This window comes from Solanum dulcamara, chromosome 3 (genome assembly GCF_947179165.1).
Source record: "Solanum dulcamara chromosome 3, daSolDulc1.2, whole genome shotgun sequence".
In the NCBI taxonomy this organism is placed as follows: Eukaryota; Viridiplantae; Streptophyta; class Magnoliopsida; order Solanales; family Solanaceae; genus Solanum; species Solanum dulcamara.
The window spans coordinates 64,848,623-64,875,954 of NC_077239.1; the positions used below are offsets into that span (position 1 = coordinate 64,848,623).

Here is a 27,332-nt window from a genome sequence, read left to right on the forward strand (position 1 = left end):
TGAATTCTGCTATAGAGAACTTTAAGGTGGGGTTCGTCCGGTAACCCAAGTAGCTATCCAAGGAAATTCTAGAAGCAACTTTTAGTCCCTAACTATGTTGCCCGCATAGGTTTGCCTTTATGGACTAGCTAGTGAATCTACATATAGCTCATGATGTTAAGATGTTCTCATAAAGTCTACCTTGGTAAGTAGCCTCTCTCTTCTCGATGTGGGAGTTATATCGGATTTAATGTTATAGCTCGCATGGTATTAAGTGTCGGTTAAGGTCCAATCCCACACAAAGGTATATGAAGTATTATGAGTTCTCATGATGTTATGATGCATTGAACACATGATTACGATTGACATATAAATATTTTTCATGTTTTACTCATGTATTAAAGATATTGATAATGCATCCCACTTTCATATTGCTCATTTCCTATTATCATTGTTCATGCATGCTTCTCACATACTTAGTGCATTCCATGTACACATTTTTTCCCTACATTGTATCATAATATAGGGTCCAGAAATCACCACGCATATCCTACTTGTGACTATAGTTTGAGTTCTACTCTCTTATTATTGGTGAGTCCTCATGATTTAAGGATGAGATATTTATACTTTTATTGTTCCTATGCTTTTATTTCTTATTGTGGGTGGGCTAGAAAATTGTCTTATGCCTCCACCTAGACTTAGTAGAGGCATGTTTAGACTTTCATTAAGTATGTAGCTCCGTTTATTCGGAAATGTTGCTTTAAGCTTTCTCTTTATTTGATACCTTCTTTTAGACTTATCTTCCACTTCATGTCTTATTAATGTCTTTTAATTACCTTATGCATGCTATGTATGATAAGAGGTTTGGTTGGAATCTCTCAAAATTCTAATCACCGTGTCATTCCTAGGGCCTAGCTTGGATCATGACAAATTTGATATCAGAGCACAAGGTTTAAGGAATCGTAGGGGAGTCTAATATGCCGCGTTAAGTAAAGTCTTATTCATCGGTGTGAAACGTGCTACACCTATGAATAGGCGGTTATGTGGCATTTTAGAAAATTCCACTTCTTTCATGATCTTATCGAGCGATAGAGTTGAACTCTAAGGATTTTCTTCTAATTCTTTCTCTTTGCGAGTTCAGAACTATGCCTCCAAGAAGAATTCCCATACGAAGGAATGTTAACATGGAGAAACAAGCTTCCTAAGATCACAATGACCCTTTGAATGACCAAGTCTCTCATGCGGAGTTCTGAGCTGCTTTCTAAGTTCTTGGTCAAGCTATAGCGGCCCAAGATAACCGAGAGGTAGTTGCTCCCGTGAACCCAAATATAGGTACGAGTGTAACAAGGGTTCGTGATTTCAAGAGGATGAGTCCCCCAGAGTTTCATGGATCTAAGATGGATGATGACCCACAAAAATTTGTAGAGAGCATTCATAAGATTGTGGAGATTATGGGGGGTAAGTCCAGTTGAGATGGATAAATTGGCCACTTACCATTTGAAAGGGGTTTCTAGGATTTGGTTTGACCAATGGAAAATAGAGCGGGTTAGAGAAGCTGATCCTATTGTTTGGGAAGAGATCAAAGAAGTGTTCCTTGACCGTTTTCTTTCCCTTGAGCTAAGGGAGATAAAGATTCAAGGTTCATCAACTTGAGAGAAGGTATCATGAGTGTGAGGGAGTATGTCCTCAAATTTACCCAATTATCAAAGTATGCACCGGTCATAGTATCTGACCCAAGATTTCAAATGAATAAGTTTGTGTCGGGTATTTCATACTTGGTGTCTAAAGAGTGCAAAACCGCCATGCTTATTAGAGAGATAGATATCTCATAGCTCACGACTCATGCTAAATAAATGAAGGATAAAAAGCTTAGGGAGAAGGCAAGGGAGGCAAAAAGAGCAAGAATTGACGGTGGTGACTTTCCACACTATAGATCTGGTAATGGTGGTCGCCCTTAATTTCGCCAAAGGTATTCGGCCCAAAATCATTCAAACACTCCAATTCTAATGTTATGATAAAGTGAGGGTGTCTAACCTTAAGGCTCAAGGAGGAGCTCCAAGTGGCCAAGTTATTCCTCCATGCAAAAAGTGAGAAAGGAACCATAAGGAAGAATGCTTGATGGGTTCGAATGCATGTTTTAGGTATGGTAAGTCGAGTCATAAATCAAAGGATTATAGAGGTGGTGGTCGACCCTAAACTCAGACTTAGGCTACAGGCCATTTGATTCAGTTGGGTGCTACTATGGGTGTTGATGGCGGTCAACGCCAAAACTGATTCTATATTCTTCAGACTAGGTAGGATTTGGAGGAGTCTCCCAATGTTGTGATGGGTATGTTGAAAGTCTTTGACTTTGATGTTTATGCTTTATTAGATCCAGGTACTACTCTATCTTTTGTTACTCCCTTATCTTGCTATGAGATTTATTGTTGATCCTGAGATATTGGTAGAGCCTTTTTTAGTTTATACCCAGTTTGTGATTCGGTTATGGCTAAGAGAGTCTATAGAGATTGTTTGGTCTCAATTTTTCATAAAAAGTTACCTCATGTAATCTTGTAGAGCTTGATATGATTGATTTTGATATTATCATTTGTATGGATTGAATTCATGTATGTTATGATTCCATATATTGTAGAACCTTTGTGGTCAAGTTCCAATTTCCTAATGAGGCAGTCGTAGAATGGAAGGGTAGTTATTCGGTGTTTAAATGTCAATTTATCTCGTGCCTTAAAACCCAAAAAATAATTTCCAAGGGTTGCATCTATCAACTATTTCGAGATAGGGATACGAATGCTAAAGCTCTTACTCTTGAGTCAGTTTCTGTTCTTAATGAGTTTCCAAAAGTCTTTCCCAATGATCTCCCAAGTATCCCTCCCGAAAGGGAAATAAACTTTGGTATCGATCTTCTGTCCAATACCCAGCCTATTTCTATTCCTTCTTACTGTATGGCCTCGATGGAACTTAAGGAATTAGAGGATCAACTAAAAGATTTGTTGGATAAGGGTTTCATTAGACCGAGTATCTCTCCATTGGGTGCTCCAGTCTCTTTTCTAGAAAGAAGGATTCATAAGGATTGAAAGGTTTTCTCATTCTTATATGAATCAATCAGGTTTATGTGCTACTCTTATAATTATTTTCATAATGATATTAATGACTATGTTTTATTGAACTCTGTTGGGATAATGACTAAGCACCACGAGGACTTTAAGGTGGGTTCGATCTAGTATTAGTTACCCAAGGGAATCATAGAAGCAACCTTTAGTCCCTAACTATGTTGGTTGCGTAGGTTTGTCTTTATGGCGTAGCTAGTGGATCCACATATAGATCATAATGTTAAGATGTTCTCACGAAGTCTACCTTGATAAGTAGCCTCTCTCTTCTCAATGTAGGAGTTATTTTCATGTTGTAGCTCACATTGTATTAAGTGTCGGCTAAGATCCTATCCACACAAAGGTATATGAAGTAGTATGAGTTCTCATGATGTTATGATGCATTGACCACATGCTTACGATTGACATATAAATGTTTTTCATGTTTTACTCATGTCTTAAAGATATTGGTCATGCTTCCCACGTTCAAATTAGTCATATCTTATTTTCATTGTTCATGCATTCTTCTCACATACTTAGTGCATTCCATGTACTAACACATACTTTTGTCTATATTGTATCATAATGTAGGTTCCAACGATCATCGTGAAGCTCCCACTCGTGACTTAAGTTTGAGTTCTATTCTCTTATCGTTGGTGAGTCCTCATGATCTGATGATGAGACATTTATACTTTCTTTGTTCCTACGCTTGTATTTCTTATTATGGGTGAGATAAGAGCTTGTATTATTCCCCCATAGACTTAGTAGAGGCATGTTTAGACGTTCATTGAGTATGTAGCTCTGTTTATTTAGACATGTTGTTTTAAGATTTCTCTTTATTTGAGACATCCTTTGAGACTTGTCTTCTGCTTTATGTCTTATTAATGTCCTTTACTTACCTTATGTATGTGATGTATTCCAAGAGGCTTGGATGGAGTTCCTCGGGATTCTGATCTCCATGTCACTTCTAGGGCCTAGCTTGGGCCGTGACACTCCCACACCTAGAAGAGAGAGGCTACTTGCCAATGTAGACTCTGTATCATAAACATAACATAATCGTGAGCTTTATGTGGATCCACTAACTAAGCCGTAAAGGCAAAATCTATGATGACACATAGTTTAGGAACTAATGGTTGCTACTAGAGTTCCCTCGTAGATCCTCACCATAAAGTTCGTTCGGTGCTAAGTTAATCCCAAAGGAATATATAAAATATAGTCATTAGGAAAGGTAAATCAACCAATTCAATATCATGAAAATATAACATAAGAATAGCTCCTTGAAAAACCATGATTATAACTTGAACTTGTGGATACTTATCCATCTAAGCATCCAAATCATCATAACTTGCATATTGTGAGAAAACCTTTCACAATTCACGATTTTATCCTTGAAAACATAACTTTTGTAAATCATACATAAATCCTTGATCATAAATTCATAGCTTGAAACATGAAGTTTAAAGCATAATGTAGGTCATTGAAAAGCTTATTGAAAACATGTAATTTAACTTCAATCATGCAAGAATAGACTATTGAAATTGAAATAAATCATAATCGATTGACCCCTATGCAATTTGATGAAAACCCTAGAATTTGGAGAATTGAAATTGATAAAAGAAGAGATAAATTCTTGGGAATTTATGGAGGGAAATGTCCCATGGATGAATTACCACATACCTTGATGAATATCAAATTAAAATCTTAAAGAAAAAGCTTGAACCTTAGAACCCTAGCTTGATGAAGTAGAAGAGCTTTTTGGGAGAGAATCCTTATTGCATTAGAGCGATTTTGAGAAAAAAAGAGTGAATGGTAGGAATTTGAAGGATATAGGCAGTTATAGTCTTTGCATAATACCCTAAAAACATCTAGGTATATTGATAAAATAATGAAAAAAGACCAAAATGCCCTTCATTGATTCTGGTCGGAGGGGCTACGGGCAAGGACCTATGGGTCGTAGGTGTGTTGACCGGTCATAGGAGCGAGTCCATAGAATAGCTCAATAATTAGTCAAAAATCCAAAACTCAGGAACCCATCCTACAGTGGAGTCTATGACTTGTCAACCTTCCTACGAACCGTCCTGCTTGTTCGTCAAAAGAGTTTTGAAACACTAAAATTCCCCAACTTCAGGAACCATTCTATGGGTTTGATTTTCGGCCCATCAATGGTCCTGCAGGTTGTAGGTACCCTTCCTCCTAACAACTCTTCCAAGTCCCAAATACCCGAGTCTTTGAACCTATCCTACGGGTCCTTTGTACGGACCGTAGGATCCCTTCGTAGGTTGGTTCATACTTAGTAAAATTTCCCTTCTTCAAAACCCTATCTACCATGGCTCGTCAATGCATTTACGACCCATCAATGGGCTCGTCTCAGAAGATTTAATTTTCCCAAGACGTTCAAGCTTCCTATGGTTGCCTTCCTACAACCTATAGAATTTCCTACGGTCCGTAGGTTGAAGTGTAGGAACCTCTACCAACAGTTTTTTGCAACTTTTATCCTTGCTTTGGCTTTCAAACTTCTAGGGTCTTACAATATTTCCCCCTTGGGAATATTCTTCCTCAAATGGGACTCAAGCTAGCATGAATAAAGTAGGATAGAGTCATAGCAATCCAATATGAATGCAAAACACATCAAAATGCACAAAAACATGGAATATTCAACCCCAAGCTAAAATGTGGCTTAAAAACTCATTTCCTGAATATGCATGCATATGAAAACATGAAAATGAATGAAACACATGTTTTTAAGGGAGTGAATCATGAAGGTATTTAATACCTCATCTAGGAGCGGAAGGAAAGAGATGAGAATAACATTTTATCATATCGGCCTCAGCCTCCCATGCAGCGCCCTCAACCTCTTAGTTCCTCCACAACACCTTCACGATTGCAACATTCTTATTCCTTAACTTTCTAACTTGCCAATCTAAAATCTCAACCAGTACCTCCTCATAAGAGAAACTCTCTTTCGCATCAATATCTAAAGGCACAACAAAGCTAGGATCACCCACACACTTCTTCAAAAATAACACATGAAACACTGGATGCACCGATGCCAATTCTGAGGGCAACTCCAACTCATATGTTACCTTGCCAATCCACCTTAAGATCTAGTATGAGCCTAAATATTGGGGACTAAGATTCCCTTTCTTTCCAAAAGTGCATCACACCCTCCATGGGTGAGATTTTCAAGTAAACCCAATCACTGATTCCAATCTCTAGTTCCTTTCTTCTTGCATCTAAATAAGACTTTTGTCGACTTTGAGCAGTCTCCAATCTCTCTTTAATGAGTCTAAACTTCTCCATAGCCTTATCCACTAACTTGTGTTCTAACAAAGCAAATTTACCAACCTCAAACCAACCAATAGAAGACCTACACCTCCTTCCATATAAGGCCTCAAATGGAGGCATTTGAATGCAAGAATGGTAACTATTGTTATATGCAAACTTGATCAATGGAAAATGATCATCCCAATTTCCCTTGAAGTCAATGACACAAGCTCTCAACATGTCTTCCAATGTTTGAATAGTATGCTCGACTTATCCTTCAGTTTGTTAATGAAAAGGTGTACTAAGCTTAACTTGAGTCTCAAGACCCTTTTGGAAAGATCTCCAAAATTAAGATGTGAATTGAGTACCTCGGTCTGAATTGAGTACCTCGATCTGAAATAATAGATAATGGAACACCATGAAGCTTAACCAACTCATGAATATAAATCCTAGCATAATCCTCGACTGAATAGATAGTTTTAACTAGAAGAAAATAAGCCGACTTAGTCATTCTGTCAACAATCACCCAAATAGAATCATGTTGCTTATGGGTACGAGGCAAACTCATAATGAAGTCCATATTCAAAACTTCCCAATTTTCGATAGTCAACCTTCACTTAATGACAATTAGGACACTTAGACACAAACTCCACAATATCTTTTTTCATACCATTCCACAAATACACTTCTCTCAAATCTCTATACATCTTTGTGGAACCCAGATGAATAGAATACCGCAAATGAGCTTAAGATAATATTATCTCTCTTAAGCCATCAATATTTAGAACATACAATCGGCCTTAATATCTAAGAACACCATCTCCCCCTTGGGAGAAAGCCTCAATGGTTTTTTTGGCAACCACTTTCTTCAACTCCACCAAGGTAGGATCATTATCTTATTTTGCTTTAACATCCACCACAAGAGACGATTCAGAACCATTTTGCACAAATACACCACTATCTCCATAATCAACCAAGAGAACACCCAAACAATCTAGCCTATGAACATCATGAAGAGCATCGGCAACCACATTTGCTTTACCCGGATGGTATAACACACTCACATTATAATCCTTTAAAAATTCAAGCAATCTTCTTTGTCGAAGGTTCGAGTCCTCTTGGTTGAACACATATAACTCCTTTTTATCCTCAATATGGGTAATATTATTCATGGACAAACTACTAAGAGCATCGACAACCACATTCGCTTTATCCGGATGGTATAACACACTCATATCAAAATCCTTTAACAATTTAAGCCATCTTTTTTGTCGAAGGTTCAAGTCCTTTTGGTTGAACACATATTGCAATCTCTTATCATCGGTGAATACATCAACATGGACACCATATAGATAGTATCTCCAAATTTTCAAAGCAAACACAATCACCACTAACTCTAAGTCACGAGTTGGATAATTCTTTGAATGCACCTTAAGTCGCCTAAAAGCATATGCTATTACCTTACCATTTTGCATCAAAACACAACCAAGACCAACCCTTGAAGCATCACAATAAACAACTAATCCATCGGAACCTTTTATCAAAGTCAACACCAAAATGGAGGTAAGCTTATCTTTTAACTCTAGGAAACTCTTCTTACATGCCTCGAACCATTAGAATTTCCCTTCTTTTGAGTCAAAGTAATCAAGGGCGATGCAATGAAAGAGAATCCTTCCAATAATCGTCTAAGACCAAAAAACTCTGAATATCAGAAGGAGACAAAGATCTAGTCCAATTCTTAACCTCTTCTGTCTTCTTTGGATCAACCACAATACCTTCGCTAGTGTCATGACCCAACCTAGGGCCTAGTCGTAACACGGCGATAAAAATCCAGAAAGGCTCTAACCAAATATCTTGTTCATATTGTAAGCATACATACGGTAAAGTAAAGCAGAAATAACATAGGAAAGAGTCTAAATCATGAATCATGAAAGCATCGGAGTTTGACAACATAGACTCTACATCATTTGTCCAACGAATGCCTCTACTAAACAAGAAGAGCGGGGGCTAAGACATGTCCTTAGCTTACCCTCAACATGAATGAAATAATAGCCTTTGAAAGAAAGAACCAACTCCTAACTAGTCTTCGATAGAGAAGAACTCACCAAAACTCCACCGGATGGAAGCTCAACTAGCCACGTCTAGGAATGTGATCCTCGACCCCTATATTATGAGACAATATAGGCAACAATATACATTAGTACGTTTGAATGTACTAAGTATATGAGTATACCATGCAATATAAATCATAGGATGCAATGATTAAATAACGTACATGATAAAAAGGATAAGTAAAGTCATGATGAAACCATAATGATCAAAGCCTTAAAAGACATAGTTAAAATCATAAAAAAACGTAAAAAGAGTATTACATATGTGGGAAAGAATCATAACCGACAATAAGACCATGCGATCTATAACATGGAATACCGATGTCTCTCCATACAACGGAAGAAAGAGGAATCTACTTGTCAAGGTAGACTATACCCCGCTAGGTAGAGCATAAACATACGCTATATGTGGATCCACTAGCTAGGCCAAAATGGACAACCTACGGTGGCACGTAGTTATGAGACAAGAGACTTTATATAAGGACCGCGTAGGTCGAGCCCCCACCTCAAATCATCATTTGGTGCTAAGTTAAATCCCACGGAATAGATAACACACCAATCATAATTAACATAAAATCATACTCTTGTTTATAAACTTCATACTTCATAGAATAACTCATTTTCATATCATCCTTGCAACGTGGATAAAAGCCTTTCGACATCACTATATCATAGTTGCATAATTCATGTCATTAGGTTCCTAGGTCACCAATTAAGGATCCTAAGTAACCTGTTACCATAACTTACATGAAATTCATATCTTGATCATAATTGAAATCCGTAATCATAGTTCATACTTGAATTTAGCATAAATATTAGTGCATAGTCAATTTGTTTGAAAACCATGAAATACTTGAAAATCATTGAATCTTCTAATCATAATCCATGTATATAATCATTGAAAGTAGCTTCATGCATGAGATTTCATAAGGTAAAAATATTGATTTTAAAGTCTTAAATGTTAGAACTTTAATATAGCTTAATTAAGGAATGAGGTAAGAAACACAATTTTTGTTAATTTTAAAATATAATAGTAGGAGTTCTTATCTATTACAAGTAAGTAAGTATTTAATCGTTATACTTTTAATTAATTTTAGAGTCCTAAATATTATGATAATAATTAAATAATCATTATTTGAGGAAAATAGCAAATAAATTTTTTGTCTATTTATAGTCTTTTAATGAATGACAAAAGTTCAATCAACATTTCTAACTATCTTCATACTTTTAAAATAATGCTAATTTAGTGTATGTACATATGTCAACCAATAAAACTATATACCAATAAAACTATATTAAAAAATAGCTACTGATGTCAACATAAATGTTATATCTATCTAAAAGACAAGAGTTTCAAAAAGAAATGTTACAAAGTTATTTAGAAAAAGTGAACCTCTTTCTTTAATTTTTTTTTTTTAAAATTGTTTACCAATTACCACAATTAAAATAAGATTTACATAAGGTAAACATATTAATTTTAAAATATAAATATTATGACTTTTAATATAGTTCAAATAAGAAGAATTTAGTCAATTTTAAGCACTAAGTATTAGGAGTTCTTACCTATTATAAATAAGTAAAGAATTAATAGTTATAACTTTAATTAATTTTAAAAATTCTAAATATTAAGATAATAATTAAATTACAATTATTTGAGGAAGGAAAAAAAGTTCAATCTAACATTTTAAAGAATCTTTATGCTTTTAAAGTTGTGCGTGTGTATCACGTCAACTCGTCTAGCAATAAATATATAAAAAATATGAAAAATAATAATTAAATATAATATTTTTAAAATGATGAATTAAAGTTTATTACATAACTTCTCAATATGAAGATGCAAAGTGATAAATTTCGTTAATATTTGTATCTCACTTGATATTTTTTTTACAAATGATAAAAGGTAATCAATCAAAAAAAAAGAAAAAAATAGTCTATCAATCTAAATGGATTCCTATCTTTATCTCTATTCATGGAGATACCTATATATATATATGAAGATAGATCTATCTATGATATTATTGATAAGTATTCTGTTTTGTTATTTTGATTGCATTATCTTTATTAATATTTTATTATAATATAAATAAATCATCAACTAAATACTTTATCAAAATATTTTTTTACCTAATAATTGATTAACTGTATAAATACTTTAAACTCATTAATTAATCCATAGAATTAGTAACACATACACTATTGTCTATTTGAATTATGAGAGGTTCTCAACCTGTTGAGGACTTGTGACTTGGATAAAAAGTCGGAACATTGTAACGTCAAAATAACGTTACAGTTGAGGAGAATTTTCCATATCTTTTACTTGGGTCCTACCATGATTATATAAATAAATGATAGAGTACAAGTACTTTCGCCAATAAATAATACTTTCTCTCTTTCTACCAAACAAAAAAACAAACAAATTTTCTCGATCCAGAACTATTAAGAGCAGAGGGAGAACCTGTGGCGTTAATTTAAAACAATAATAATATATTTAGTAAAATTTATTATTTTCGAAATTGTCCACAATATTAAAATAAATATTTTTTTTAAAAAAATTATATAATAAAATCAGGAGAGAATGGGTAAAGAGCATCTGGCAATTTACCTGGTTCGTGACTCAACGAACCAAAAAACTCAACGCAGAAAAATCAAAAACTAGAGAGTAGAAAGGAGTGAGAATGAGCAAAAAGCTCCTTCATTCAATATCTATTTCCCTTCCAAATTTGTGTATATTAGGGTTCCAATCACTTTTACTTTTCAATTTATCATCATTATTCACTTGCCTCCCCTCACTTCCTATTCACCTCTGACAGCGGAATTTCTCTGTTGCAATTGTTCAACAAACCCTAGTCTTGTGTTTTTTCTAAAAAAATCTTGGTATGTAAAGATTTTGGGGGATTTCAAGAAATTGTGAGAATTTGGGTCACGCACGCAATGATGGATGATCCGGAGAGAGTGATATTGGATATAAGTTCAGATGAAGAAGTGGGTTTTGTGAAAAGCAGAGGTGGCGATGGTGGGGGCGGTAAAGGGAGCGATGACTATGACTGGATAACGGAACTTTTGGGTGAAGGAGGGGATGGACGTAGCAAAGATGATTCTGACGATGTTGTAGTGGTGGGGGAAGTTATTATGAATCCAAAGCAAAATTTGAAGGCATTAACCAATGCGAATGATGACGATGATGATTGTGTGGTTTTGGAGGAAGACCCAGATAAGCCTGTTGAAGTTAACAATGATAGAGGTGATGATTCTGATGATTTGCTTGTTGTAAGCGAAAAGGGTCAGGTACTAAGTTTTACAAGATAACACCTTCTTATTTTTGTTTTTTATGTTACCCAATTGCTCCAGTGTCTGTTTCATTTGCTTCAACAAGTGTCTTGATTTATGCTGGAAAGTTTTAATTTAGTAGTAAAAAAAGACATAACAAAATTGCAAAGGGAATGAAAATACAAAATAATAGATGGAAGATTATGAACTTGTGGAGTTTCAGAGATATGATAGTTTGTGCTCATTTCCTTAAAATAGTTTATAATTTTACTATTAGATTTCTTGACAGGATCTTCTAACATTTGCTGGAAACTTGTTCTGGTGAAACTGAACAATCATGTATTATTTTAATTCTGTGAATGACAGAAAAAAATTAATCTTTTCATCTAAACCCTTGTTGAAGTTCCCTAGCTTTTAAAATCATAAAGATCTTACGGCTCGTTAGTTGGGAACAAGTTATCTCCGGATTAGTTATTTCAGGATTATTATCCCACCCTCAATGTGGGATATTAGTAACAGTACAATCTCGAGATAAGTTATTCCGCGATTTTATCCCAATCAAACATAGGATAAACTCTTCCTAAAATTAATCTGGGATTAGTAATCCTTTATCCCTCCTGCCAAACAAGCCCTTAAATTAAGAAATTACCAATAATAAAAAAGAAGGATCTTAAATAAGAAACCTCTTTCTACATGTCATCAAAAAGTACAACGGAAGGCGGGGGTCCCATATAGTAGATAAAGTGGCGTGTCTGTGTACTGTGTGTGTGGGTGTGGGGGGGGGATATGTAGAGAGTTTGACATGAAAAGTTGAGGCTTAAGATTGGAGAACAAAGCTAAACTACAAAGGTCCAATGGAGAATGCCAGGCTGGGTGGGAAGAGAGACCCTTCACTGTGTTAGTTATTAGATGGCCTATCTCCTTAGCTACACCTACAACTATATTTCTTTTTAGTACAAATTGGAAAGATACTTTGGGTTCTCATTTAGGTCTTCCCTAGGAGGATTTTCCAGGCAAGTTTATCCTATGGAATGTCTTTTTTTATAACCGTGATGTTTGGACCAACTAGTGCACACCTCGACTAATTCCATAGGCTAACTATTACCTCTCACTAGGACAGGTACTCCGTCCAGCAAGCTTGGATAGATGGGAAGATATCACCTAGTTTTTTTGCATTAAACCTAAGACCTCATTGTCTTTTTTTCTTCCTTTTCTAGATAGGGAAGCAGAAAATGGTGGAACTTTTGTATCTAAACACTACTTGTTCTTTCCACTCATTTCTTTTGTATGATACATTTGTGTCATTTTTTCTCTCGGTTTTAGTTGAGCTCAATGTTAAAATTGCCTTTGCATTACAATTCACTTTTGTTCTGGAATTGTTTTTATTTGCGTGAAACCAGAAAGCACATGTCAAACTAGTATGCATTCTGGAATTTTAAACAATTAGCGGCAAAAGAGATCTTCTAATGTGGATTTTTGTTTTTCAAATTCAGTCAACATTGGGTCTGGGGTTTCCACACTTGCGCTCGTTTATGGAAGTGTCAGGTTGTCTTTATGATTTATCTGCATTAGCTAACTAGTGGTATCATATTAATAGACATAGAGGTGTTCTTTATGTATTTCCTTAATCTTATTCTTTGTTACCTCAAAGGGTTTGTGTTGATTCAGACTAACAATATGTTTCTTCACGGCCATTAAGCACTGTTTCATTTTCTAGCTTGTTACACTACCAGATTCTCTCTCTCTCTCTCAAGCCTTTTCCCAAGTTAGAGTACACCTTTTCATGTTGGGGTAAGTTCCTTTTTGTTTTTTAACTCATTGTCACACCACCTCTGCTTCATTTGTTAGACATACATTTTTATTAAGGCAAAGCTCAAGTGAGATACATCTTTTGTTTATGCTGGTTAAGGCTTTTTCCTCAAAATCCTCATCTTTACAATTGTAGCAATAAGGTTATGCTTAAATGGTAAGCCATTATGATTCTTTCCAGTCGGTTGCTTTTGTATTCTTACAAGCAACTAGGGATTAGTATGGTTGTTAATTTGGAACTTTTCTTGAATTTTCTGTAGTCATAATTTTGTTGCCAGTATACAAGAGGATTTGGAGGTCGTAGAGTAGGGTAGAAGATTATTGGGTAGTTGAGCGTTCTCTTGCTTTCCTGAGAGATAGGCTTGGTGTTAGTACTTGTAACTACTTTCTTACCAATAGTATTAGCACTATTCTTGTAGTTTTTTGTTCTTTGGTTTTGGTGTTATCACTTGTGCTTTTGTGCTTCGTTTTATCGCATTATTTCATTGTCGTTACTATCTTTCTTCTCTGTGTTGTGTACTGCTCTCTATGTCACATTATTTCACTGTTGTTACTGCTTTCAGTTTTGTATTCCCTTTTTCAAACTGCTTTAAAATGCTTTATTTAAGTCGGGGCTTTATCAGAAATAAATTCTCTATGACTACGAGTTAGGGGTAAGGTTTGAGTACACTCTACCTTTTTCAGACCCCACTTGTGGGATTACATTGGGTAAGTGGTGGTTGTTGTTGTTTTAGTAGTCATAATGTTCATGGTTGCTTCATCATCTTGCCTAAGTAATAAATGGCTCACTGTCTCAATTTTTCTCCCCTCAAAGATAGCATCTTGAACAAATGGGGATCCTGCTAAGACTATCTTGGGTCAAAACAACTTCATTTTCTAATAACCATGTGAAACAAGAGACCTTGAAAGGTATCTGCACTTTTCAAATGTGTTTCCAAGGTCGGTGAACTATCTCTTGATTGTCTTGATTCAGGAGTTTACAACCTAAACTTACTTTAAAATAGGAATGCTCGACCAATTTTCAACATAGATTAATTATCTAAATTACCTGATAGAAGAAAAATAACTCAGAAAGCAAATATGTTAGATCCTGTTAATAACTAATAATGCAAACTATACAACAAGAAGTAAGCACATAGATGTTGCTTTATTTTAAAGATGAGCTATTCGACAGAGGAAAAAAGGACTACATGGACAAGAATTGCTCGTTTGATTTAGAATTTGGTATATACTAGGAAGGTTGACTTGTGTTGAGCCCCAATTTTCTCACACCTTCAACCATTGTACTTTCGATATCCTTTGATGATATTCCCTAATTTCCTTATAGAATGAAGGAAAAATAAAGTTTTTCAAAGATAGGGGCTGGGCCTTGAAAGGCTGCTTACGTAATCTCACAAAGGAAAATTCAGGCTTTACGTTGTTTGAACTTTGTACAAGGATACTTTTTGAAATTTCATCCTTCACTGATTACAAGGAAAAGGGAAATAACAATAACTTCATAATAAAATATGTGTCTCCCTCGAGGCTTCTCCAAATGACAGTTGATTCTTCTTCAAGGATAATACAATGGGAACTCAATCTTGATCTTCCCTGTATTGGTGAGGCGCTCCAAATCAACTCTGAAAACCTGACATTCCTCAATGTCATGACCCGTTGTACCACAATAAAGGCAAACCCCATAATCCTCGCGCCATGTAGAGGGAATCTTTCTTTTCTTGCTTTCTACGGGAGTCAAAATCTTTCCGCTCACCAACTTCTTACAAATGTCCAAGTAAGACTCCGCAAAGACAGTGAAATTGTGGTGATGAATCAGAACATCTTCGATGATGGGGTTCCCTGCTATAACTTGGTTTCACAAGCAAGGATAAAAGGGCCATACATAAGGCTAATCTTGCCACTGCTGATCATCCCATAGATAATAGTCCTCAATTCCTGACACCCATCAGTAGTATGGCCTTGTTGATCCATGTTGTAAGCACATCTCTTGTGCTTGTTCTCGGGGTAGCCTTATAATCTGTTCCCTCAATGGTATTGAGGATACCCATAGCTTGCAAAGTCTAGTAGATGGTGGAGCATAGGATGACCTTTGGGCCATCATAATAATCTCTGAAGTTCACCTAGAAAGTGATCCTTTCGTCCCCTTACCTGAATCAGTATAGCCAGGATGAAACACTTAATTTTCTTCTTTGACTTCTTTTCTCTGACGGAACAATCTATTCTATTTGATTGGGTTCTTTGTCCGTCTCGTTTTCTTCTTCATCAATCTCCTTTATTTCCTCCATGTCTTCTATGATGGAAGTGCATCCATGAAGCACTTCCCTAATGTCTTCTATGATGGAAGTGCATCCATGAAGCACTTCCTTAAGTTCTTGGACACAGTCTCGGGTGATTTTGGGGGCCTTGTTGGCTTAAGGCCTGAACCAACATGTTAACTTTAGCCAATACTTCTTTCATTGCAGTGATTTTTCGCTTCCACTTACATAACTTTGATCAAGAATAACCTCCTTGGCCTCTTTTTGTTTGTCTTTCGACCTCAACGACCTTTCGATCCATTTCCTCCATCCATCTTAAAAGAGCCTTTCCGACTTCATCAATAGTTAAACTCAAATCTCTCTCCCATTTTTGAGGGTGGCAAGTTCAACTTTTCCTGAGATGAGAGAATAGGATTTAGAATTTAAAGAGTAAAAGGTTCTAATTTTTCTTGGGAAACTCAAGACTCGAAGAGTATTTGGATGGACGTTTGATACTAGAAAATATTTTCGAAGAAGAGTAGATTAGTTTTTCCTTAAACAAAGCAACATAATCACATAAAGCAGTTGTAGCACATAAACAACTACATAATGTGTCCTTAACAAATATGTGACTCTTTTTTTGTCAAGGGTAGGGTAGGCCTAACGATTTGAAAGACATGGGCCGTAATTAGATCATTCCATTGACTCAAAAATATAAGCTTCAGATATATAATCAAAAGTCAAAACACTCCTTCAAGGAGTATACAAAGCGAAATGAAATAGGGGGCACATTTAGGGGAAGGGAAATACATAAAGCAATAGGACCATGTAAGGGCAAATAAAGGAATGTATGTAAAAAAAATACATAAAAAGCAAACCTACGCAGGGGCGAAAATTATTGAGATGCTCTGGATGGCCCTTCATTGGCTCGGCCTCTCGTGGATTGCCCTATGGTGTTCCGGAGTGCATACTGGTTCATCAGAAAATAGCCATTGTACCTGCGACCCTTCTCCTCCCATGTTTGGAACCTCCCTTCTTTTTTGCTCCTCCATTCTCATGTCAAGTTCCCTCATACCTTTCCTTAGGTTTCTAGCTCCTAAGTTAGACTTTCTATGGTGTGTTTGTCTTCCTCTTGTTTTTGGAGAGAAGCGTTTTGCATTTCTAATGATGATTATTTCCGAACTTGTTGTAGCTCTATGTGCTTCGACTCCTTGTCCTCAATGCTACCGTAGATGTTTGGTACTATAAATGCGAGACTCTGTAAGTCTTTGTTTACCATGCTTTGTACCCTTCGTCATACTCGACATTGAACCTGTCTTTGGCGATAGTTTCAAAGGCAACTTCTTGTAATTCTTCCATTCCCTTGGGATTCTCCCGCTTTCGGGACTTTGTCATCTCATGGTTGAAAACATAGACACTCGTATGTCCAACTGGGTTATGGATTGTCTACTTCTAAATTGTCTGATGACTTAGAGAGGTGCATATGGTCGGATTCCTTAAATACCTGTGAGTGGTAAGAACGAAAGTCTATCACCTCGGACTGCGATGGTCTTGGAGATGAACTTTTTGAACATCCATTGTATGTCATCTCTCTCAATTTTGAAAAGATTCAAGCCCAAATCTCCTTGATTTTCTTTCCTTCGAAATCTCTCCAATATAACCTTTCGTTAAGACCCAAAAGACCATTTCTCCCATCCTGGGTGTGGAGGTCTTTTGTTCCTTCCACTTTGATCAAATGGCTGACTATCCACCATTGAAGGAGTAGATTACACCCCGAATGTAATTGTGCCCGTTCTTGCATCTTCCTAAGGCATGTAGATGTCAGCTAAGATGGTCGGTGCAAGAGGATTGTACTTTATCGTCTCTTGGCTTGGAATGCCATGAAAGATCCATAATAATCTGAGTGTTGATAGAGAGACTTAGACCCTGAGGGAACACAATAGTTCCCAACAACCCAATGGCAAACGCTAAAGCTCGTGTTCAGTCCCATTTCCGCTAGGATCAAAATTCTTTGGAGAAGTTCACAAAGTTGCTTTTCTGTCCAAACCGGTCATAAAGATCTTTGAAGGAGATGCTCGACCCATGTGGTTATTAAATTCTAAAAGGCTTAAATAGTTTTTTTTTTTTAAAATTCAAAGATCTGGGTAAGGGTTTTGGTGACTCTTTGGAGCTTTTATGCATTAAAAGTGTCACCACATGATTCACCGGTAGACCAAATGTTTGTGGACACTTTTATCTCAAGCCAAGGGTTCATGGGCCGAGCATCTCCCTCAAAGATCTTTATGACCGGTTTGGACAGAAAAGCAACTTTGTGAACTTCTCCTAAGAATTTCGATCCTACCAGGAATGGGACCGGACTCGGCCTTTAGCGTTTGCCATTGGGTTGTTGGGAACTATGGTGTTCCCTTAGGGTCTGAGTCTCTCTATCAACACTCTGATTATTATGGTTGCTCATACCATCTTTCATGACATTCTTAGCCAAGAGAAGGTAAAGTACTTTCCTCACGCACCGACTATCTTAGCCGATATCTACCATAAAAAAAAATGCAAGAACGGTTTGTACCCATTGCTCACCTTCATGGGCACCTTGTGATGCATTGTTTGGAAAACCATTAAGAGGTTGTGGTCTCAGTTCTACAACAACGTTTCCTTCCAAGTGGGCAACAGAGTGAAAGTCGATTTCTGGAGTGAGCATTGGGTTGGGGAAGAGAACTTGAGAAGTCTCTTCCCTCTCACAGGTGTGGAGCCCCCATGGTTGGAATTTGATCTTTTGAAGAGCACGAAATGATTGGGAATCGACTGAGATTGCTAGGCTTCTTCAGGTGCTGCATAGTTTGTCAGGTATTGCCACTAAAGCAGACAAGCCTGCCTTGTTACTACACAACAAAGGGGTCTTTTCAGTGAGCTACTGGGGGAGGAACTATAGCCAAGTCAATACAGAAGTTTGGCCCTGGAAGCTAATTTGGAAGGTTAAAAGCCCATTAACAATATCTTGTTTTACTTGGTTGGTGATAAGTAAAGCATGTCTAACACATGAAGTGTTACAAGGAAGAGGTTTCCAGATTTGTTCAAGGTGTTTTATGTGCAATCAAGAAGCAGAGGTAAACAACTTCATTGCGAAGCAGCTACAAATCTGTGGAACATGTTCCTATGTATCCTAGGAGTCAATTGAGTAATGCCTAAGTCCACCGTGGAATTACTCAATAGTTGAAAGGTATTGGCAGAAGAGGAACCTAGTGAAGATTGGTGGAAGACCATCCCAGCTTTTGTCTGTTGGACATTGTGGAAGGAGAGAAATACCAGACATTTTGAAGGCAAAGGGGCCAACATTCAGAAGATTAAAATCCAATGCCTTTACTTTATTTTTGGTGTAAACATGATATGGTGGGGGATACAGTAAATCTAGTTGATTTCATAGGTAACTTGTAAAGTTTTTTGTATAGTCCTCATTGAGGAAAGTGCACACAGTGTGTGGGTTGTAAAATGAACCTCATCATGTTTTTTGTGAATACAAAGTTACCTTTACTCAAAACAAGATCTCCATTAGCGGACTCCATAAGAAGAGTGCACTTCATTAGTCATCCAACAGTTGTCTTCCTCATATTTAGCTCTGATTATACCACTCCAAAAGGATGGGGACTCTTATGAATATCTCCATAACCATTTTAGTTTGAGACCTTTGTTGTGCAACTTTAGATTCCTAGTTCCTAGTCCACCTTGCATTCTGCCAAGTAAAGCAGACCTCTACTTAACTATATGGAAAGCTTTCTTCTCTTTGTTTCCTTCCATAAGAAATCTCTTCTAATCTGGAATGGTGTTATGGAGAAGTGTGAGAAGAGATTGACAAACTGGAAGAGTCGGTACTTATCTAGGGGTGGCAGACTTACTTTGGCTAATAGTGTCCTAGATGTTCTTCCTATTTACATGATGTCCATATTCCCAGCTCCAGCAATGGCAAGGAACTGAGGATAACTGGATAAGAATAACTTTCATTTGGTTTACTGAGAGGAGCTGACTTTTGGGTAAGAAAGCAGGAGGAGTGGGCAGTTTGGAGGGCTATCAAGAACTTGTGGTCAATGATGAAGGCAAGGATTAACTACAAGGTAGGAAATGGGCTGAAGGTATCCTTTTGGAATGATAACTGGATAGGGCAGGCACCATTTAAGCTACAATATGCAGACCTATATACTTTGTGTCTTCAGCAACATGCCACTGTTGCTGGGCTGAAGGTATCCTTTTGGAATGATAACTGGATAGGGCAGGCACCATTTAAGCGACAATATTCAGACCTATATACTGTGTCTTCAGCAACATGCCACTGTTGCTGGAATGTGGATGGGGCGGGGTTGAAATCTAAATTTCAGAATGAATCTCAATGACAGGGAAGTGGGGGCTGAGTGGCAGCTTTCTATACCACAATGGCTAATCTCAACAATCTGTCTGAAGAAAGGGATATAATGGTCTGGAAGAAAAGAGGGGAACAAGTATTTTTTTGGTCATTTCAGCATACATGGAACTGAACATATCAAACTTTAGGGAGGAGAACTGGCCTTGAAGATGATATGGAAGACCAAAGTCCCATACAAGGTGATCTGCTTCACCTGGCTTTTGGCAAAGGAATCAGTATTGACACATGAAAATCTGAATCAAAAGAGAATTTCAATTATACTCAAGATGTCTCTTGTGTGGGGGACAAGTGGAGACAATTAACCATCTCTTTTTACACTGCAAATGGATAGAACAACTGTGGAGAATGTTTGTCTGTTTAAGAAAGATTAACTGGGTGAAACCATGGAGCATTAGAGGAGTCCTAAATAGTTGGAACAGTGATGGCAATGCAGCAACACAGGAGGAGAGATGAAAGATTGTCCCAACATGTATATGGTGGACAGTGTACAAGGAAAGAAATCAGAGGTGTTTTGAAGACAAGCAGAATGTCCTACAACTTTAAGATGAATTGTCTAGCCTCGTATTATTGTTGGTAAACAGAATATCTTAGCCCAAGCAGAAGATATTTTTGATGTCTTAGATTACTTGTAAGATATAGTAATGTTAGGGGGTAAGAATATTTAGTTTGTAATACTTTTGAAGGGAAACTACATTTTTTTGGATGTAGTGTACCTGTGAATATATAGATTAACTGTTACCATTCTCCAAAAAAAAAAAGAGATCCCTTCTAATATTGTCCAATCTCTTAGTAAACCCCACCGGAATGGGAAAGAGTGATGTCATAGGGAGTGCATCAAGCACTGAGTTTATAAGAGTGATCCTTCCTCAGACAGGTACTAGGCTTTCCAACTGTTAGTTTCTTTTCACATTTCTCCACAACTGAGTTCCAGACCTCCTTGGACATGGCACCTAAGGGCATTCCAAGATAAGCAGTTGGCAGGTCTCCAACACCCAGAATCATTGACAACCAGTTCATATTTGCAACTTCATTAATAGGATATAAGTGACTCTTTCTCCAGTTTATATCCAAACCTGGACCTCAGGGCGCTTTGATAAACATGTATGCAAACTGATCATTTGAAACAACAAAATTGGTAGAGATGAAAAGGTTGGCAGAGATAATTTTGAGGAGTATTTTCGTATTGTTAAAGTGACAATTGATCTCATTGTGTTTAGTTCTTTGTGAATTACGGTATTATATGCAATGCAGTTCACAGTTTGATTGTGACAAAACATTTTCATTTGCTTTACTTTTTCAAATTTAAACCGGATTAACTGCTCGATCACTTAAGCTTACATATTGCCTAGGTCATTGTTCTATAGTTAGCTTCGGGACCACATCATGCCTCTTTACTTTTTTCAAGAGATTTAGGTTCTGCCAATCGATACACTGTAGCGGCACATGGATCACCTGTCAGATGGAGATCCAACCTGCCCTACATTTGAATAATAGAAATTTTTGTTGTTTTGTGATCTTTGTAATAGTATATCAGTATATAGAAAGATACATATTGTAAAAGTATATGGAAAGATGCATACCACAACATCCAATGACTATCATTAGGATCTTCTGGAAATTTACTAACACTGGCTTCAGATGAAATATCCAGACAATAACTCAATTTCCCCACAGTTTGCTTGTAGTGTCCTGGTTTTGATATGGATCCTCTGTTTCCTAAGTGAGTTTATTGGTCATACCAGTTGTGTCCATAATGCAGAGCAAGAGATTACTACACTCTAGTTGGAGTGAGGCAGTGAGCAACGTCTGTGCCCAAAGAGTCTTTAAGCCTCCCAAGTCTTTGGTTTTGAAAATGAGTAAAGACCTGCCTCTGTAGTGGCTCAATCTTTTTTTGTTCATCTAGTAACAAATATATACAACAAGGTATAGACACAATTCCTGTAGCCAATAGAAACATAATGATCTGGTTTACTATGGACAAATACAGATCGATGACTGCAGAATGGTATTGTCCAGACTATGCTCCTGAAGATTGTTTCATATATAAAGATAAGTAATGAGCTTGACATGCTAAACCAGACTATCTTAGACGACAAAACAGGCGTTTGTTCTTTTATGAACTTCTTTGTCTAACTCACCATGCAGATATGCATGTTTGGTATCAAGCTGATAGAGTAGCTGATGACTCATGGACACCATAGATAAGAATGATTATAGATACAATCTTTGTAACAGATAGAAACATACATTATCCTGTTCATAAACTTGGGTAATATTCTTTGTTCAATAAGGCGACTTCAAGCTGATCAACTTTTCCATATGGCCCATTCTTTAACATGTAACCAGCGACGACTAACTATGTTTGGCCGGCAGTGGCACTAATTTCAAAGACTTCTTTCTCATATAAGGCAGGTATTTTATCAATCATCACCTGTCTCCAATTGGGATCAGCCAGCTAATACCTCACTGTACCCAGAAATAGGCAAGAACATAACAATGAGAATTTACGAAACAAATGGGGTGGATACATTTTCTAATGGCCACAGAGAAATCATACGCTGGAGCATAATCCTCGTTGAAATAGGCGCCAAAGAAGGTCTTACCTGAATCATTTATTGTGCTTTCAGAAGATGTATAGCTACAATCAGGGAGAAAAATGAACGATGTTCAGTACAGAATGGTCAAACAGGGAAGATTGAAAATATGGAATGTGCTCTAAGGATGATACATGCATACAAAATACTGCTACTCCTGTGGAAAATAGTATCTGTACCCTTTTTGAAGTCCAGAATACCAGAGGAAAACATGTTCAATTGATCTAGCAATGAGTTTATCCTTCTGACTCATATCATAAAAACATGTGCTTCAACTTTAGGTGGAAGTTTTATAAAGGTTCAGAAGGATGAAGGAGAGAAAAAGGGGCCTAATCCTGTATGGATGAAGAAGACATTCGGTTGATTAATGCAGTAAGAATCTCATTTACCTGAAATTAGAACATTTGATGAAATAATACAGTGGGGCGGTCACAATCAAGTGATTGTTCGTGTGATCTGCTACCTATTTAGTTGTGGATTATTGTGGAAGACGTGGAATTAATCATTTTTCAAAAATAGTTTATTTTAGCAAAAATAGTCATCGGTAAAGGTTACAATGTACTGAAAGTTTATACTGCCAGTAACCTGACCAGAACCTATTCATTAATATGAACAAGTTCAAATGGATATGCATGATTATTAACTCATCTCGGAGAGGATGTGTTTTTTTCTCCTTCAAGTAAACATGGGTCGAAAGAAGAGAAGGGATCATTCAAGTTTGAAAGATGTGGATGTTCAGGATTATCAGATCAGTGAAGAAGTGAGTATCAGTGGCAGTGCATGTAGTTAAAGATGAACTAGCAGAGAGATAGTAATGACCTCGTCACTCACGCCTCCATGTCATACCTCGATCTGTACAAGAGCATATTTATTGCCAAGTCAATAGAACAATATAAGCCTTTTATAAGTTTATTGATTTTAGAGTTATAGGCTTCTGAATCAAAAATCTAGTAGGCACGAGAGAGAGAGAGTTGGTGAGGCAGGAGACAAGAGTTGACCTGATTGTGCCACATAGTAGGTGATAGATGACTCCTTAGGAACTTATTGTAATCAACACTCTAGATATCATGGCGGTCTGATCCTTAAAGGATTTTGATTTTCTGTTCACATTACTATTGCAGCACCAGATGGCTGCAGTTACATGGATTCCCTTGAGGGCAAGGTCCTTTATCTCGACAAAAAAATTCTAATCATTTATCTGGGAAGCCAGGTCAGAGGTCTCCACAATGGGGTAGGTCAAGCTTCAGTGACAGTGAGCTTTATTTTTCAGAGAGACAAGATCAGAATGGACTGATAAGTAACATATCACCATGAAAAGTTTATCATGTTGCTTCTTCCATTTATATGTTTGGCAATGACTTCCTGAACAACATAGATGAATTAGACTGCACCCTTACATGATCATTATGCTTTGATGTGTGTGAACATATCATAATCTCTCTGGTTGAACCCTAGTACAGTTGGATTTCAATACAGCGTCTTGCAATATTCCACCCTTTGTAATGAGGAAATTGTATTGTAATGAGAATGTAATTAGTCTCAAGTCTCATTGTATTTCCTTGTTATCTTTTTGGAGAAACATGGCAAATGTACATGATTCTCTTTATGTCGAGACCATGATTGACTTGATTAGTTCTCTACACAACCTGTAAGAACTCTTTTGATGTATAGCATACTCTTGACGCTGATACTCATATAAAATTTTACCTTACAAAAAAAAAATACACAAGTCATCTGTTACCTAGTCCGATGTCGAGCTTGCTTAACTTGTGGTTGGTAGTGAAATATCTGCTTTGCAATAGTTCTCTTGCATGGTCTTTGCACGCAATGGGGGCTAGATTGGCCCACTATGAGCATGCACAAAGGCACATTGATGAGTTATTCAATGACGAATGCTCTTAATATCAGTAACATTGCAATTTTCTGTGGAGTACGAAGTGTTGAATGCAGAATTAAGAGCATTCGCCATTGAATAACTCATCAATGTGCCTTTGTGCATGCTCATAGTGGGCCAATCTAGCCCCCATTGCGTGCAAAGACCATGCAAGAGAACTAATTTATTGCACATTTTCTCACACTAATTTATTTTTTCAATTGTCAGGTGTAATTTACGAATCTCACTTGGGAGTTTGGAGGTGGTCTTTTGATGTTGATTTCTTCTGCTTGTCTTCCTTTTTTGCAGATTGCCTGCAGAGATTATCCCCATTCACGACATCTTTGTGCTAAATTTCCCTTTGGTTCTACTCCCCATGAAAGGCACTGTGATCAGGTAATTTTATCCTTCATTTGAAGTCCATTTAGTTTGTGTGAAAATTTATTAATTTTGATTACTATTCTCTTAATTTCAGTGCCATTGTTATGTTTGTGACACACTTGCTCCATGTGTCTACTGGCGCACTGGCATTTCCAGCACTGCTGCCCATTGTCATGCTACTGACAAGGACAAGTTTTGGAAAGCACAGAGACAAAGCACAAGGAAAAGTGATAAAGCGCTTCCAGTGGTCACTCCATGCCGTGGTACTTCAGTATCTGTTCCTCCACCTGTAGCTCACCAAGCTCCAGGTTTTATTCAGAGATTGGGTAATTATCCTCCACATAATCAAACATTAAGACAAGCTCCGATTCGTCCTTGTTCCATGTCAAGCAGTCCTGGGTTACCGAATTCAACTAGACAGCTGCCCACTGCTCTGAGAGACAAATTTCATAGCCATGTTGTCTCTCAACAGTTGCGCAATGCAAGCATTAATGTTAATCCAGGGGACAGAAGGCACAATGTTGGTCACATGGGTCCCCAGTTCTTTACTACCCGGACAGCGTTCAAAAGGGCAGGGTCATCTGGACAGGCATTTGCAACTGATAGATCTAGATACAATTCACCAAACACTTGTTCGGTGCCTCAATTTGGTAGAACTCATTCTTCAGCGGCTAGGTGGAAGGTGCCTTGTGGCTCACGGCCTGTAGGCTCCAGTAAGTATATTGCTTCCTCCCAGCACAATGCTGGCATAGCTGTTTCTTACCAGCCTCCACTACAGAGGCAGCCTGGTTTTGTGGGTGTGCCTTCAAATTATGCACCAATGGGACCTCAGATACCCTCTCAGCCCCATGCTGGGATACTTGGTCCTAATGCTGTTTCTTCCCAACATCAACTACCTCGGCAGCCTGCTCTTGTGGGTGCACCTGCAAATTATGCACCAATGGAGCCTGAGATCCCTTCGCAGCCCAGTGTTGGCGTAGTTGGTGCTAATGCTGTTTCTTTCCAACCTCCGTTACCTAGGCAGCCTAGGTTTGTGGGTGCATCTACAAATTATGCACCAATGGAACCTCAGATTCCCTCTCAGCCACAGGTTAGTGTATGTGCAAATTCGGTGTCTTCGGAAGCTCCAACATTCTTTCTGCCATATGCTAATTCATCACCTTCTCAACCTCACTTGTCTACACTTCCTAGTGTTCTAAGTGAATTTGAAAGTCTTGTTTCCTCTGAAAATTCAGTATCCTCCCAGTCACAGGTGGGTAATATGTATAACAACCCACTGTCATCTGAAGCCCAAATGTTCTCTCAACAGTATGCAGATGGGAACTCTGCTAACAGTTTGCCTCAGCAAACTTCGGTAGCCTTCCATCTTGAAGGAGGGAACACTTCTGTAAATACAACTGCTTCCCAGTATCTACTGGCCTGCCCGGCAAATGCAGGCACCGCTCTTGGAAATTCAACTATCCCTGTCTCCCAGTTGTCCAATCAGCCAGATGGGGGAACCTCACCAAACAGTTCAGTTCCCGGAAGTGGCGATTTGCCTTCCCCTGTTATGATGGAAAGTACTTTTGGAAGGTGTGAGAACACTCTCTCTTGCCAACCTGAACTTTGTAGACAACATATTTCATCATCATCATCATCTAATAGCCAAAATATTTCCCAGCATGGATATCAAGGTGAAAATACTTTAATTCCAAGTTTCGAAGATTTTGACTTTGGTTGGGAGACACCTGTTAGCCAAACTAACAGTTTGGGTAATGTATATAATTCTAAACCTGCAGAGACACCGGAGGTAAGTAGACATCCTCAGTTAATGGAAAACATAACCGATTTGGACATTCAGTATGATGATTGGTTAGTTTCTGGACCTTCAGACGCCCCAGTTTTGACAGGATTTAACATATTGTCCCCTGAAGCTCCTCCCATAGATTCTGGATTTTTTGTTGACTTCTAAATGTTGGTGGCATCCTTGACGAAACATGTCCTGGTTTCTTCTAAGTTTTTTCTTTTAAAAACAAAATTAGGAATGCTTCTCCCCTTTAAAGGGTAGCAGGGTACATATGGTTTAAAGAGTTAGGGTTAACAGGTTAAGTTTTCTTCTGGTATAAACTGCTTTTGTGTCTGAAACACAAATTCCATGCATCTGTAAATGGTACTAATTTCTTATGTAATGCTATCTAAATGACAGCTGTTTTCTCAAAAAAAATAATCCTGTGAAGAGATATGAGCTACAATTGTCAATTTTTATGAATACCAGTGGTTTGGAACTCATTGGTTTTATTAGCTACCAGTTATGCAACAGTTGAGAAATTCACCTGTACATGGTGCTAAT

General features: G+C 37.4%; 1 protein-coding gene across 5 annotated transcripts; it reads left to right on the top strand.

Moving 5' to 3' along the window:
* The first annotated feature begins 11,042 nt into the window (after nucleotides 1-11,042).
* Nucleotides 11,043-27,253, top strand: LOC129882695 (uncharacterized). 5 transcript variants are annotated; one of them, XM_055957104.1, is made up of 6 exons: nucleotides 11,043-11,725; nucleotides 13,201-13,252; nucleotides 23,871-23,980; nucleotides 24,932-25,018; nucleotides 25,098-26,676; nucleotides 26,782-27,253. In XM_055957104.1, exons 1-6 carry the CDS (start codon nucleotides 11,372-11,374, stop codon nucleotides 26,952-26,954), a joined length of 2,355 nt encoding a protein of 784 aa, XP_055813079.1. In that variant the 5' UTR covers nucleotides 11,043-11,371; the 3' UTR covers nucleotides 26,955-27,253. The 5 variants fall into 5 exon arrangements, with proteins under 5 accessions (XP_055813079.1, XP_055813078.1, XP_055813080.1 ...); XM_055957103.1 differs by having other exon boundaries at nucleotides 25,098-27,253; XM_055957106.1 differs by lacking the exon at nucleotides 13,201-13,252 and having other exon boundaries at nucleotides 11,647-11,725; nucleotides 25,098-27,253.
* The last annotated feature ends 79 nt before the right edge of the window (nucleotides 27,254-27,332 follow it).